The sequence below is a fragment of the Condylura cristata genome, unplaced genomic scaffold, assembly GCF_000260355.1.
Source record: "Condylura cristata isolate star-nosed mole 26May11 unplaced genomic scaffold, ConCri1.0 scaffold00013, whole genome shotgun sequence".
Classification (NCBI taxonomy): domain Eukaryota; kingdom Metazoa; phylum Chordata; class Mammalia; order Eulipotyphla; family Talpidae; genus Condylura; species Condylura cristata.
The window spans coordinates 40,644,211-40,660,366 of record NW_004567114.1 but is presented as its reverse complement, the minus strand read 5'-3'; the positions used below and the strand labels follow the sequence as shown (position 1 = coordinate 40,660,366).

General features: G+C 33.5%; 1 protein-coding gene across 2 annotated transcripts in view; it reads right to left on the bottom strand.

The window, feature by feature from the left end:
- Nucleotides 1–16,156, bottom strand: part of MDGA2 (MAM domain containing glycosylphosphatidylinositol anchor 2) — a 663,419-nt gene that overhangs the window by 138,441 nt on the left and 508,822 nt on the right. For both annotated transcript variants that reach the window (XM_004681901.2, XM_012724471.1), the window contains one exon: nucleotides 11,540–11,869. In XM_004681901.2, the coding sequence (XP_004681958.1) occupies nucleotides 11,540–11,869 (330 nt within the window). The remainder of the gene's footprint in view (nucleotides 1–11,539; nucleotides 11,870–16,156) is intronic.

Genomic DNA, 16,156 nt, shown 5'->3' with positions numbered 1-16,156 from the left:
GGCTAAGTCATTTGATGAAGAAATAATCTGTAACTCTTTGCTGGGAAATAGGAGGACCTATTTTTTAACTGTCTACGGTTAATCAGATTCTATTTAATTTTTGTTCTTATTTTTTAATATGCAGAGTAATCCTGAAAAACTATAGTTATTTGGATATAAGCAATAATGATACATATACGTGTAAAGGTATGGATCTGTACCTTTCAAACATATAGGTGCTTTACACTAGTGTTACTTCAATAAGCATAATAAAAAAATCAAAACTGCGGTCTAAATAATATATCAAACAAACTAAATATAACAGGAGAATACGGTGGTTTAAAGGCTTAGAAACCTTCAAGTACTTGCATATTTTGTATTCCATGATATATTTGTGTACCAGTCTACTCATCCTTAAAAATGGTTTTATATATATATTTTTAAAGATTTATTTACTTATGTATACCGAACTGGCGTACAGGCCAGAGGTGCAGAGCACTGAGAGGATTCACCAGAGACAGAGTTGTGAGCAGAACAGGCCAACTGATGAAGTACACTGCGGAGGGCAGCAGCAGGCGGGTCAGGAGAGGTCTGCCACACCATGTGGGTCACCTCCGGGGCTGGGGATCAAACTTATGCAGAAGTAGCTTTAGCTTCTCAGTGCTGTGTTTTAGCCTGTTGCACCACTAGGGAGGGCCGAAAAATGGCTCCATATTTTATTCAAATACATTCATTTATGTGGAAAAATGCACCATCCCTTAAAATTAATAGTTATCATTCTGGATGTAAAAAAAAAAAAAGTCTCCATATCTTAACTCTGAGCTCTATGCTGGAGGTATTATCAATTCTTGTTAATAGATGTTTTAATCTCACAATCAGCAAATATTCTTTTTTTTCTTAAAGATTTTATGCATACAGGCCAGAGAAGCGGGATGGTGAGAAGATTCAACAGAGACAGAGTAGGGAACAGAACAGGCAGTTGGACGAAGTACACTGCTGAGTGGTGCAGAGGGTGGGTCAGGAAAGGTCTGCCCAGCCATGTGGGTTGGGTCACCTCTAGGGTGGGGATCAAGCTTGCACTGAAGCGGCTGTGGCTAGCTAGCAGTGCTGCGCTCTAATCCATTGTGCCACCAAGCATATATTCTTAAAACAGGGGCAAGAGAAATAAATTATATCATTTGCTATCTTCAAATACTATAATACGTACTATGGAAACAAACAGGGATACTTTTTATTAGGTAATAATTGCTCTTAATTACTTTTTAAATAAGAAAGCTCTTTTTATAGACATGATATGTTTGAAAGAGTTGTTTAAGATTAGAAATTTGACTTGGCCTCAGGCTGATAAAAAGAACTTAAGGATAAAATGGTACAATGCACATTAGAGTGTCCTGTGAACTGCAAAGTACTATGAGTTGTGTAATATACTTGTAAAGAGCAAGGCTAGGTCTGGTTGCCTAGATTTATATCCTAGGTCGCAATCCACTAGCTGTGTGACCTTGAGAAAGCATCTAACATGCCTCCCAGCTTACACTTAGAGAGCATAATTGTATCTATTTCACTTTTTTTTTGTTTTCAAGGATTAAACAATATAATTGACATAAAATCTTGGGCACCAGATTTATTGTAAATACTTAATACAGAGCATCAGTCTCCTTTATTGTGTGATATCAATGAATATATTTTGTTGTTATCCAAATACTTCCAAATTAAGGGAAGGGAAATGACCTTATTTTGTTCATAGCTATGATGTTTCAAGTAGTGAGCATGAGTACTCATAGGGTCAAATATTTTATAAGTTATGTAAGCTATCTCAATATAAACAAAAATGTATAGTATATACAATGATATATTTGTGTGTATAAATTAGATAATTGCCATCAGAAATACTTATGCATTTCAGATGAAGACATTAGTTGAAATAAATAACATTTTGGAAAACTCAGAATATTATATTTTCAATCTGAATAGTCAGAGGCATCCCAAGTGCCATCCAAGGAAAGAAGGTTGCATTTGTTTGCTATTAGGCATAATCATATGAACTATATGTTGGTTATTACCATAACATGTCACATAATACTAACATCCCAGCTCTCATTCTATTTCTACAAAGTAATGAGGCTTGGACATTCCTAAATACATTTGTTCCTCCTTTATGAGGGTGACAAAATATCAGCACGTTCCATTTTCACAAAGGTCAGGGGGTTGCCATGAAAACCAGGACTGGTAAGTAAAAAGGAGCTGTCTGATTAAGCTAATTATGTGATTGCTTTCCTGTGGATAAAATAATAATAAATTAAAAGGTGGATAAGCTCTAAATTATATATCAAATATGTTTTACATGAGCATAGCAAAATAAAGATGCTTTAAAGCAATCCACAATTCATTTTTACTTTCTAGTGCAACTGTTGCTCACAGTGGTAAGCTCTTCAATGCAGAATGGCCAGAAAAATCAATTTACTTTTATAATAAAAAGAGCATTTGTCTCCTTGTAAGACCCATGTGACCCTCGCAGACCTCTGTTAATAACAGTCTGGACAATGCTTGTGGTTTACAAATTCTCTAATTTTACTACCGATTGTGTACTGCTGACATGACTCATCCTGGGGAAATAGACACTGCCCATTTTAATAAACATTTCGACATAAAAATGAGTTCTTTCATGCCTTATGAAAAGTAAACTAAAACAGTGAGCACAATGTTCCATCAACATGCCAGGCCTACATGTTCTTTAGAGTTAGTAAGGTTGAATTAACAGATTCCTTAATAGATACCTAAATGGTCAATTAAAAAATAGACATTATATATGAATATTCTACCACTACATGATTGCATTTTATGATACATTCTGCCAGTCTGTAGTATAGAATACAATAAAAATATAGGACTAATTGTTAAACCACATAAAAACTCAAATAATGTTATTGATTTAAATGATATATGACTCACTCTGAGCTAAAAGTAGCGGTTAGCATTTTATTAAAATGATTTAACATAGCATTTTATTCCTAAGCAAGGATATTTCTGTTTAAATATTGGCTCAATATATTCTTTCTAGAATTATATTATTGAAACAGACTTGGTCAAAGTAGACTATTTGTGCTCCATTTACAGTGCACTGTAGTTCATACTTCATGCCACTTAGAAACAGAAACTTGAGTGGCCTGTCATTTTATTTCTACTTCACATATTTAAACTACTAGTATATTTCATATTGTGAAGAGAAACTATTGTTTTTTAATACAATGATAGGCTACTTGTTTCACATCTTTTTTTATCTGGGTATAGAATATTCTTAAAATTTGGAAAATTCTGAATGATTTCCCAGTTATGTGCTTGAGAGGAGTCTGCTGTGCTCAACTCTTCATTCCCCTGCAAATCACTGTCATATCCTCTTTCCTAAAGCTTTCCGTCTTTATCCTAAGTTGTCTCCAAGGCTCTCAACTAATGGGTCCCAGGCTCCAATTCCTTAGCCAAAGAGGTAAGAAGACAGATACAATGTGATTTAAGGTTTCTTAATGGATTCACTCATCAAAAATATATTCTTCACAGGACATCTCTGGACTCTGAAATCTTATCATTTGAGTACATTCCATAAAGAAGGCATGTTTTATATAAAATAACCTTGTTCTGATGCCAGATTTGACCTATGTTCGATTCTTACTTCACCACTTACTAAAGATGAGGCCTACCCAAACTACTTATGTTTTCTGAAGGTCAAGTTTTACTTCTGTAAAATGGGTATAATCACAATACCTACATTAAATGACATCTGAGGATTCAATGAAGAAGGTCTCAATACCAATTTTATTTCAGCTGCTAAGATATAATAAATGCTCTAAACATCTCAATCTTTTTTTGATAGAGAAATTCTGTATAGTATGGTCTAGAACTTATTTTTGAATACTTCAGATATGGCATTGCTTTGTTTCTTAAAGTGGTTATGGCTAGGCATGCATGTTCACTAAACTACATAATTAAAATTTATGCATCTTTGTGTCTTTGTTGTACTACTTTAATTTAAAAAAATCACCGAAGAAATGTTATCTGCATTTGTATGCTATGTTTTAATGCATATCTTAAAGTTACTATCAATACTTAAGATATACAGTGCATATATGGTTAAGTAGAATTTCAAAGACCTAAACCCTGGATCCATTCTGCTCAGGAAGCTACAACAAGAAAAAAATATCCGTATATGAAGCTGCACTAGAAGGTTTTTAAAGTAGCTGATGTGGAAATTGATCTTGCTCGGTGAAATAGTATTCAAGCTGTTTGTCTCAGTTAAGCTAATCTAAGTTGTTGAATGGCTATGAGGTTGGCAAACCGGGTCTAAAAATTTACCAGTTTACCGGTTTTACCAGTTGGGCCCTCAAAGTGGGGAGGCTACTTTGTGACATCAGCCATAGAGGATGTGGTCACATTCTCATGATTCAATAAGAATGTTATCAGAATTGCTTTTAGGATATGTTAGCAGCTGCTTATAGTGCAACTTTGATACAAAAACCTTGCTTAACTAACAAAATTAGGTAAATATCAGAACCACCTCAGATTACGTAAAGGACAATATATCCATTCAATGAAGGTGATATTTTATAGTATGTTCTAAGCCCTTATTCTATATTTGGAGCGGTATTATTCATTTGAATCAGGATGTAGAGACAGAAAGTGACAAGTTTATGGGCCCTATTTTTGTCTCTAGAAAATGAATGGTACTAAATAATACCATTTTCTTCCTTAGTATTAAAAAATATATCTATAGGTATCTACCCAAAAGACACAAAAACACTGATTGAAAAAGATACTTGTACCCCCATGTTTATTGCTGCTTTATTTACAATTGGGAAAACATGGAAGCAGCCCAAATGCCCCAAAGTAGATGACTGGATAAAAAAGATGTGGTGCACATATACAATGGAATATTACTCAGCAACCAAAAAGAGAAACACATGTCTTTTGCAGCAACTTGGATGGAGCTGGAAAAGATCATGCTTAGGAGATAAGCCAGAAAGAGAAAGAAAAATACCGGATGGTTTCACTCAAAGCAGGAGTATAATGGACCAGGCGAGAAAATAACAAAAATAATGAACAACCATATACCAGAGACATTTTGTGGGGGTGGAGTGGGGAATGGGATCAAAAACGGGGGTGGGGGGGAAAGGAGGGAAATGCACGGGACTATGGTGGTGGCACACGGGTGATTTGGTGATGGGAAACCCGTGGGGATTACAATCGAGATAGAAAAAAAAAAGTGCAAAATGATGTAATATATATATATATATATATATATATCTATACCTATAATTGTGATGTTTATAATTTTTTAAAACTTTTTACAAAATATATATTTAGGGACATTTAATTTTTGTTTACAAAAATACAGAATTCTAATTATCCTCAAAGTGTGCCCTCAAAATTTTCAATTTTAATGATTTTTCTAAATTTACTTAATCTGTTTCTAGTTCTCACTGATATTCCACAATAAAGGATCAATATTTAAGTTTACAGAAATTAACAGGGTCTTTTTAATATTAGAATGTATTTACTTTTAAACTGATTCAGGAATAGAGAGAGGGGTTTACATTAATTTCTTTCTTGGAAATCTTAAAAGGAATAATTTTTATTTAAGAAACTCCAAAGTGTAAAATAAAACCTGGAAACTACAAATTAAAGTCAGTGTAATAGTATTCTATCTGATATCATAAAATGTAGGATTCTAGGTTTTTCTGCTTCCATAGAGTAAAACCGTCATGAAACTACCAGTCTAGGGATTGATTCTCCAGGCTACTTCTATTTTTCTGTTCCTGACAATGTTAGATTGGTAATCTCTTCTAAAAAACATCAAATTCTGAAATATTGTAATTACAGAAGTACTGCATATAATACCACTTCTAACATCACTATTTTCCTTTGTAGTCAAAAGATCTAAAATAAGTCCTGATAATTAAACTCTAAATAACATACCTAATTTAATTTCATTCTTAATTTTAAGTTTGATGGAGACATTTATTCTTCATCACTTAATGAATATATTTGTCAGAAGTCTTTCTTTGACTAGTAAATTATTGTTAGTTATAATTTTAAATGCAAATTATGAAGCTAAGAATTTTTAGTAGTCATTAGATTAGAACAGATCCGATATATTAAGTTATTTAAAATCCAATAGGTACTGTATCCCTTTATGTATAGTTATAAATGGTATTCAGAACACAGTGAGCAGATATTAAGTAGTTCTTTCCCCACTTTCATGACAATCTGAAGACTCTCTTATGGTCCTTTCCCCGACCCATCCATCCCCCATTCTTTTTCCTCAAACACTTTCTTAAGAAAAATTCAGTTATAATGGGTAGAGAAGAAAACCAAAGATGAAAGAGGTCAGCTGACATTCAGATAATATTCATGAGCAATTCTCAAGTTTTTTCTATTAGCAAAGACTGCTGTATATTTTTCTCTATCACTTGATAATTTTCCGTTTGCCTTCCTGATCATTAGCTATTTATATTAATTGTGTACCAGTTATACACTATCAAAAACTTCCATTGCACAGCTGTGAATGCTTGTTAACTAGCATAATTATGAAACAAGTCAGGTACATAGTTAAAACAAAAATTCTAAACTAATTTTCACAATGTCATATCTGTATATCAATGCTTCTGAAGCTAGCCCTGATTTAATCCTCTTAATATAGTTCTATTTTGTTACAAAAAATGCTTATGTGCTCTAAATTGGAAGAAAATATCAGCAAAATTGTAGTGAGTTTTCTGTATTTTTGTCCACCGAGTGTCTCACCATGGAATTTCATAGAACACCAGTCTCAATTATATTTCCTAGTCATGCGTTGATTCTGAGTATAAAACTGCAACTTTATCAGATCATGAAAAGAAATGCATGCAAGCTAATGAATACCCAAGAACTTTACTTTGGGAACCAGTAGAGGCAATAGAATATTTTTGAGCAAGCCTTCTGAAAACTAAAAATCTATTACAGCAATTATTTTCATGCAAATAAGTAACCAAGTAATAATAGTTGAAAGGTTGATTTTAGCTGTTGTCAAAATTCACATGAATTTTCCAATCAGTAAGTATAAGATTTTCACTTTATAGTGAACTGTACCAATTAAAAATACTTAATTTAAATGATAAATTTACAAAAAGTGCTATATGCTACTTATGGTTATCTGTAGTCTAGCAATATAAAATATAGCTTTGGCAGTAAAAATAATGAAATTAAAATAAACCAATGTAACATGCTTATATTGTCAAGTAATATTGATCCTACAGAAAACACAATGTGATTTTGAGACTTTCTTTAACCTGTATGTTCTGTGAGTTGTACCTTTTTTCACGATCACTGACAAAATTCTACCTACATCAAGCTTGAATTGAAATGTAATTTTTCTGTGAAACTTTCTGTAACCACATTGACAAAAGCATTCACAATCCCTATGTAAGTCTCATTAAACATTAAGTATAACATTCAACCTAATATATATTTTGTCTAATTTCTAATCCATCTGTCTGGTTCATTTTAAGGACAAAGCCCTTTGACTGTCACTATGTGGATAAAATCCAGCAAAGGGCAATGACACAGTTAAAGAAATATGTATTCAAAACAAATTTTAAATTGACAAAAAATATTCAACAAATCAGAATGAAAAATGTGTCTCATGTTGAATTTGTAAAAAAAAAATATTTATTTATACATACAGAACTGGGGTGCAGGCCAGAGGTGCAGGGGTGATGATAAGATTCAACAGAGAAAGAGTGGGGAGCAGAAGAGGCAGATCAATGAAGTACTCTGCTGAGGGGAGCAGTGGGCTGGTCAGGAAAGGTCTACTTTCCTGGGGCTGGGGATTGAACTCACACTGAAGAGGTTCAGGCCAGCTTGCAGTGCTGTGTCATAAACCCCTTGAGCCACCAGGGAGGAGCCCCTAATATTAAATTTATATGAAAATGATAAGTAACCTATTACCATAAATATCATAATTGTTTGTTATGCCAAATGTATGAGGTAAACTCCAAAATTCATGAAGCTTCTCTAAAAATACATGTAGCCTTTTTTAAAAATCAACTAATTTTCTTATATATTAGTAATTTTGTAAACTATGATTTTTCCTTCCTTGGGTAATTTATATTTAAATTTTTAAAATCCTCAAAAATATATTTAGAAATGTAATTCTGTCATTTTAATCAATTTTCTTCTTATAGTACTGGGCAGAAATGTATTGCCTCTTCTTCACCTAATCAAGTTTCAAATCACACTATAAAAACATATAAAAAATTTAGGATTCAAGTTTGATTTTCTATGCAAAACTAAAGGCTCAGAAATGTTTAGAAAATATGAAAATATTGCCCTAAAAAGATTATATTTAACATAAAAAATGTTTGACATGAAAGAAAATCACTGCCTACTTGGTCAAGTTAAGTACACTAAAATAATAAAAAAAAAAAGTAGCTAACAAACTCAGAGTATTAGAGGCCTCTATATTTATCATGTCTTAATAGAAGATTCCTTCTTATCTTCAACTCCCAATTTGTGGGAATTTCCTCTGTATATTATATGGAATATAGTCCAAGATTTCTCTTCATGCTATAGCTTATTCATTCTTACTGTTCAAACTCTATAGCCAGGAATATTGCATTATTTCTTCAAACAGAACCATTTAAGTATAGCCTTTTACTATGTGGGGATAAAGATCATTTTTATTGATGTCATTGCTATCAATTGAATCACACCACCTCATATCTACTGATCTTTATACTGTAGTCTGGTATTCTATTTGACTGTAAGCACAATGGAAATCAATGCCAGTTTCATCATGAAGACATAATATGTATTTCTACTTTGTGAATTGTTTTTTTGGCTAAAACCTTCTCCAGAGTTATTTAGCAAAATAAAACCTCCTCTACAGGGCAGCCAGATAAGAATGCCACCTGTGCAGCCTTGATTAGGATGGCCTTGCACATGGCTTAAAATTCTGGTCTTACCCCTCTCTGGTGGCGCAGTGGGTTAAAGCACAGCACTAAGAAGCTTAAGACAATTGTGCATGAGTTCGATCCCTGCCTGCCCTGGAGGAGATCCACATGGCGTGGCAGACCTCTCCTGACCCCGCCCACTGCTCCCCTCAGCAGTGTACTTCGTCCATCTGCCTGTTCTGCTCCCCACTCTGTCTCTGGTGAATACTCCCACCCTCCGCATCTCTGGCCTGTACCCCAGTTCTGTATGAATAAATAAATCTTTAAAAAAAAAACATCTTGAAATTCTTGTGAATTCTGAACAAGGGAAACACATTTTTGTTTTCAGAGGACATCAGAGACCATGGTACCACCCCTGCCCATAGGAGTGATACATATTAAACCATCGTATAAATTGGTCTTTGGGTTAAAATTTTCTTAAAGTCAATACAGAATTGTAAGACAGCAGGAAGAGAAACACCAAGTGTCTACATTAAAGAAGCAATGTGAGGAAACAGAACCAAAAAGGAAAGCTATACGTATAAATTACATCCTATATTTATTTAAGGATTATTTATTGAACATTTATTATAGAGCATGTATTGTTCTAGAAACCGAGATTACAGCAAAGAACAATACACAACATAGACTTCATGAAATTTCTATTCTTGGGAGCAAATGTGTCTATGGTAGGTGGCAGAGAGCAAAAGGGAGTTTTTAGGAAGATAATTTAATATACCTCCTTTCTGTGGAATTGTTTACCTTTGTAACTGGGAACAATGATAACAATTAAGAACTGTGATTATTTCAATTATTATTACAATGTATTTATTGACTATTGTCTTTTTTTTCTCATAAGGTCTTGACATTTTCCCTTTTTGTATTTATGATGAATCAATAGCTGGCTATCCACTCTGTTCGTTACAATACATGGTTTTCAAAAGACAACATAACCTGCATATTTAAAAAGAGTGTAAATACTCATTTTGTGAGTGATGATAGAACACTTCTTTTTCCTTCTTCATTGTGTGCTCCCTCTTTTACCCAAATTTAATAATATATGAATTGGGTCCCCATCAAACCAGTTCATTTAGATAGGAACAATGATTATCTGGATCTGGGTTAATATTATTACTGGTTATAAATGAAGAACAAGCAAACAAAATCAGAAGAAAAAAAAAAGCCAAGGTTATTATACACGTAGACCAGTTTTATAAAATGGTCCCTTATTTAAAAGGACAAGTGTTCCTCAGTCTTACAAAGTTGTTCTTACTTTTACAGGAAACACCATGTGTGGATGTCACCTTGCACAGTGTCTATCACCTGGCACACGAAGCAGGCAATCGACAGAGCAGACTGGGTGAATGCATAACCAATTAATGAACGGTTAAGCACATCAACAATTTTCCATTAGATAGCCTAAAACTTCCCATACCTTAATGCTAGCACCAGTTTTCAAATATGAGTTAGGTAAACTAACCTATATTTTGCTAGAATGGACATCTGTCCAAATACAATTGCATCGACCTAACATCCTGTGACATTAATGGTAGCTGCTTCAAAATGGCACATCCCTTAGAAATAGTGCAGAATGTTGAAAAGTAAGCACAATTATTCAGACTGAAGTATGGATCTATGAGCCCACGTCCCATAAGGAGTAAAAATCAATCAGGTGTTCATCACAATTTGGAATCATGAGAAGACACAAAGTACAGATCAATATATTAATGTACAAGATCGAAATGCTGCCTGACTGAAAAGGAAAAGTCAACTATTAAAATGCCCTAAAAAGAGAGGATATTTTCAACACTTTCACTCTAGGATTATATAAAATTAAAATTCAACATAGTAACAAGTTGGCAAAATAAATAACGCTACTTTGAAGTTCTCCAGATGCATACTGTTTGCAATGCATAGAATCATAGTACTTTATTTTAAAATATTTTAAGAGTTAAGCAAATATGTCTTTCTACATTAAAACACCTGAAATTTTCCACATGTAGAGATGCACATTTAATCAGGCAGAAATTACTAGCATATTTTCCTGTTTAACATTAAAAGGAGTTTGATTGCAATTTATTTTTGTATTTAACTATCCTCATTGTGAAGAGATCCTACCATATGTTTGCTCAAAAAGTCACATATTTCAGTACATTTATCATTGGTTTTATTGTGGGTGGGAAACACATTTCCTATATATTTTATAATCTCTCAGCAGATTCTTTCGGGCTAAATAGTTTCTGTTTGCTTAAAATTTCAGAAAATTGTCCTAACTCTCAGATATCTGTCATTTAACTTTATTAATTAATATAATTAGGTTCAGAAGGGAGCTCAAATCTATTAATATTAACCTAGAGTCTATATTTTTCATAATCAATACTGTTGATTTTCTTTGTATTGTTTCTGTAAATACCCAACTCAATTTAAATCAAGAGAAGTAACGATGTATCTTAATGTGATATTACTGGACATTCAGAATATTAAGATTTTTGGTTTTAAACTTTTTCAAAGTAAGAAAGTTTTTAATGTTCTTTAGAACTACTGTGTTATCTAAATGTAATTATCTTAAATATGAACATCTTTTGCATCATAAATATACTTCTTACCTGTGCTGCTGGATATGTTAACATCAATACTGATATCAGATATTCCTCCTCCCTTCAGAGATGCTACGCATGTGTATGTCCCAAAATCCGTGAATTTTAAATCAATGATGTCCAAATTGGTCGTTCCTGGGGAGATGTCTGGATCAGTCTGTGTTATAACCATCCTCTCAGAACTTCTTAAGGGACGACCATTTTTAAACCAACTAAATGTTAGCTCCTCAGAAGGAACAGCTTCTACTTGGCAAGATATTTTCACCTCACGCCCGATCTGGATGTTGTCATCTTTGTGATAAGGATCTGGTGTGATCCAAAATCGTCCTTTTTTTAATGCTAAAACATAAAAATTCCATAGTTATTAGTATTACTTTTATAATTTTAAGAATTCATTCATTCCAAGTAATCATATTTGGTCTGCATTAAAATAAAATACATTTATGCTTCTTTGTTAGTTTCAAGTAATGTATACGTCAATAAACTTCTTATAAGTAACTGAGAAATACATAAAGATCCAAGTCACTATAGACTCTGAACACAGATTTTTATACATTGAGTAATATTTTCAGTAATATAAAAAAATATTTTCACTCTCTATATAATATGTAAAAATTGTTAGCACTGAATTCTGAAAATGATATAGCTTGTTTATATAAAATTCTAATCTATTAGAGTTAAAAGAAATCATTTGAACTGTATTGCTCAGTTCTCTACCTATGTCATACTGTAATTATAACATTATTTTAAAGATAAAATCCCTCAAATATTGCACACATTTCACATTAAAGGATATTCATTTAAGGCTGCATCTACATGCTGACCAGAACTCCTTTGGTAAGATAGAGTCAGTTTCTATCCAGGAAGCATTTGCTTTTTTTTTTTTTTTTTAATATTCATTTATTTATGCATATGGAACTGGGGTACAGACCAGAGGTCTAGGGGTGGTGAGACAATTCACCAGAGACAGAGTAGGGAGCAGAACAGGCAGATCAACAAAGCACACTGCTGAGAAGCGCAGTGGGCAAGACAGGAGAGGTCTGCCACGCCATGTGGGTCAGCTCCCTTGTCATGGATCGAACTCTCACTGCAGTGACTGCAGTCAGCTTGCAGTGCTGTGTCCTAACCTGTTACGCACAGGGGAGGGCCAGGAAGCATTTTCATATATATATATAAATAACTACAATTGAACAAGATTTTTTTTTTTTTCTCCAGAATATTTGGTCTGACTGCTCTAATCTACCACTGATAGATACTTCCAGTTGAAACTGTTTGCTGGCTGTCGAATACAGATGGCTAAAAGAACCCCTCAGCAGATGGCTTGGAAAACATGCTCTGTTTGTGTTCTAACAGCAGTGTTTTCTGGGTGTGAGGTCAGTGTTGCTCTCACAGGCTGGGTCGGTAGTGATGGCTACCAGAGGCTGTAGTGAAAGCATCTGTTGGCATCCAAAGGATTTGAGTTCTGCACTTTGAATGAATGATACCATGAAACTGGTATGAAAATGTTAGCTTGTTTTAAAGACAGTAGTTCATTTATACATATATTTTTCTCTTTATCAACATGTTACCCATTTATTTTTCCCATACCAGTACCACTCCTATATGATGAAATATAGCAAATACAAATAAACATGTTCAGAAAAAAATACTGATGATTTGCTTTTCCTATTCAACCTAAATATATGATAAGCAAAATGTACATCATTTTAGAGAAGTCATAGATATTAGAGGCTTCTAAATGCATTTTGAGTCAATGTACCAAATTGAACCTGATTAACCTCAAACCAGTAAAGGTCATATGAAACCATTACAATATGTAGAACCTTGTAGGAAAACTTTAAAGATTATTTTTTTTTCTATTTTATTTTGCTTTTACTTTTCTTTACTCATTAGTTGACAAATGTTTGTATCTGTTTTCTCATTTATATTTTAGTGAGAAGAAATAAATAGATATGTTAAATATTGCCTCTTTTTCTTTATCTTAAAGACATTTATAGGAACGTTTACTTTTGTTAGCACTATACAATTTAAATGAAAATTTCCTTTCATTTGGTAATAATTTCCTTATTATGCTTCTATAGGAAAATGATAAATTGAAATAAAAACCATAACAATTCAAAATTCTAATAGCTAACATATCTATATATTAATTTATTAAAATCTTCATATGATACATATTATGATATATTTCATCTCAAATTTATGTCTTGGTTGCCACAAGCAAACAACAAAATTCACACTGATAAATACAATACAATGCTATTTCAGGAATTACCACTAATATACTAGATAATATTGTATTCAGCTATGTTCTTTGCATAGTGACATATTTAAAACAATAATTGACTGAGAAAACAACAAACTCTTGAGACAAATTAGACTTAGACCACTAGACAATTCAAAAAACACTGATAAAAAGTCATGAAATCATGACTACCTAAAATTTTCTATATTATAATTTACAACTTTTTTATTCATGCAAAATAACTTTTCAATTCCAAAGTAGGGCCTACCGGGTGGCCTAAAGGTTAAGTCTCAGTGCCATCATCACTATAGCCTGAGTTCGACTCCCCAACAGGGAGCTAACCCTCATCTGGCCCTGCAGACTTCTCCTGTCTTGCCTGTAGCTCACCTTAGCAGTGTATTTCAATAAATCTACTTCCATTCCCCACTACCACACCCCTTCAGCCTACCCTCCAGTTGGTCTACACAAAAATAAATAAATAAATAAAATGTATTTAAGGAAAATATTAAAAATTATAAACCTGGCCCTCCCTGGTGGTGCAGTGGCTTAAAGCACAGCACTAAGAAGCTTAAGCCAATTCCGCTGAGTTCAATTCCCGCCTGCCAGGAGTTGACCACATGGCGTGGCAGACTTCTCCTGACCTGCCTGCTGCTCCCCTCAGCAGTGTACTTTGTCGGTCTGCCTGTTCTGCTCCCCACTCTGTCTCTGGTGAAGCCTCTCACTGCCCCTGAGCCTCTGGCCTGTATCCCAGTTCTGTATGCACAAGTAAATCTTTAAAAAAATTATAAACCTTATTGTCAATAAGGAAAAATATTAAAATTATAAATCTAATTGTCATTAAGTTCAAATATGATATATCTTTACTATTTGACTGAAAACAGTATAATTTATTTAAGAAATAGCTCACTGTCAAAAATATTTGTTGATCGCAGTAACAGACAATTCTACAAATTGGTCAAAGTCAATTACATTAATCTTCTAATGACACAGATTCTAAAGAAGGAAAACGGCACAAGTTTGTAAAGTGAATTAAAGTCAAGAAAATCAAAGTAGCATGGATTGCTTTACTCAAAGTCATTTTTTTGAGTTTGTGTTCTTTCATCCAAAAAAAAAAATCTGGTTTTGCATATAAAACAGAAAAGTTCTAAGGTGAAAAATGCTTATGTATGTTTGTGCATCTATCTATAATAACAAGGGCAGTTAAATTTATTTGATATCCTAACTTTCTTTGACTGCTGAGAAAATTAAGAGCATATCTCTGTAAACTAGATACAGGTGCATTAAGAACTTGAAAGTAAGATCAAATTTTTCATTTCTATGTGGCCCAATGTGGGCAATCTAATTTTTATGGGTCAAGTGCATCATTTATAAAAATAGGTGGTGATAGTATTAGGCTCCCTCTGAGACCCATTGTGAGAAATAGCTTATTAGCAGTAGTGTAGAGCTTTGAAAATATAAAGTGTTTAATATAGTTAATCAACTGGGAAGCAGGTTCCTTCGTTTATAATTAAACACTCTCTTTTTCAGTGAACAATTTATAGTAGTTCATGCAATGTTAATTTAAAGTCATTTCCTGCTACCAGTTAAGATTTCAAATGCTTAAAATCAATCTGATTAGTACCAGAGTATAACAGGATCCAATAGACATAACAAGACTCTCCAGAACTAAAGAAACTATGTAAGAAGAGAATAGAAATCCCTTTCCTCAAATGCAATTTTTTAGCCTGAATGTTGAAAATCCCCTAACACCAGCCTGAGAGAACATTAGATTTAGCTTAATGTATCATAAATTGTGATGGATGAACCTGAAAAGGTACTTGTTTAGACTGGCAATGCATGTAAAGCATTGGCATCAAGCTGATCCTCAGTTCTGGCTAATCAGTTTAGAAACATTGCGATATAGTACCATAGCTTTGCTACTCCTGTAATATTGTGAGGACTGAATGCAAACGTGACCCACATTTGCTTTGACAGGCTCCTCTGGAGGACATTCAAATTGCACTCTCCTAAGTTCCTCTATTTGGAGAGATTTACAAAGGTGCTCTGGGAACAGAATGAAACCAGTGTGTGAAAGTAAGACCACTGCAGAGATGAGGGAGAGCCTTCAGTGGGCATTTCCCAAGAGAAAAAAAGTAGATTTTTGTCTATGAATATCTACAGTTTTGATATTCATATTCGATTGCTTCTTGAATTTATCCTTTGAAAAGGGACTGTAAGTATTGGAGAAATCTAGTCCTCTCCCAAATTATAAGTTTGGTGCAGATAAAGCAAAAAGGAGGTTATAAAATTAGATCTTAAAAAAAAAAGAGGACTTCCGGAAGATGGCGGCAGAGTAAAGACGCCGAGATCACCGCGTCCAAGCCGGCATAGGAATTGAGGAC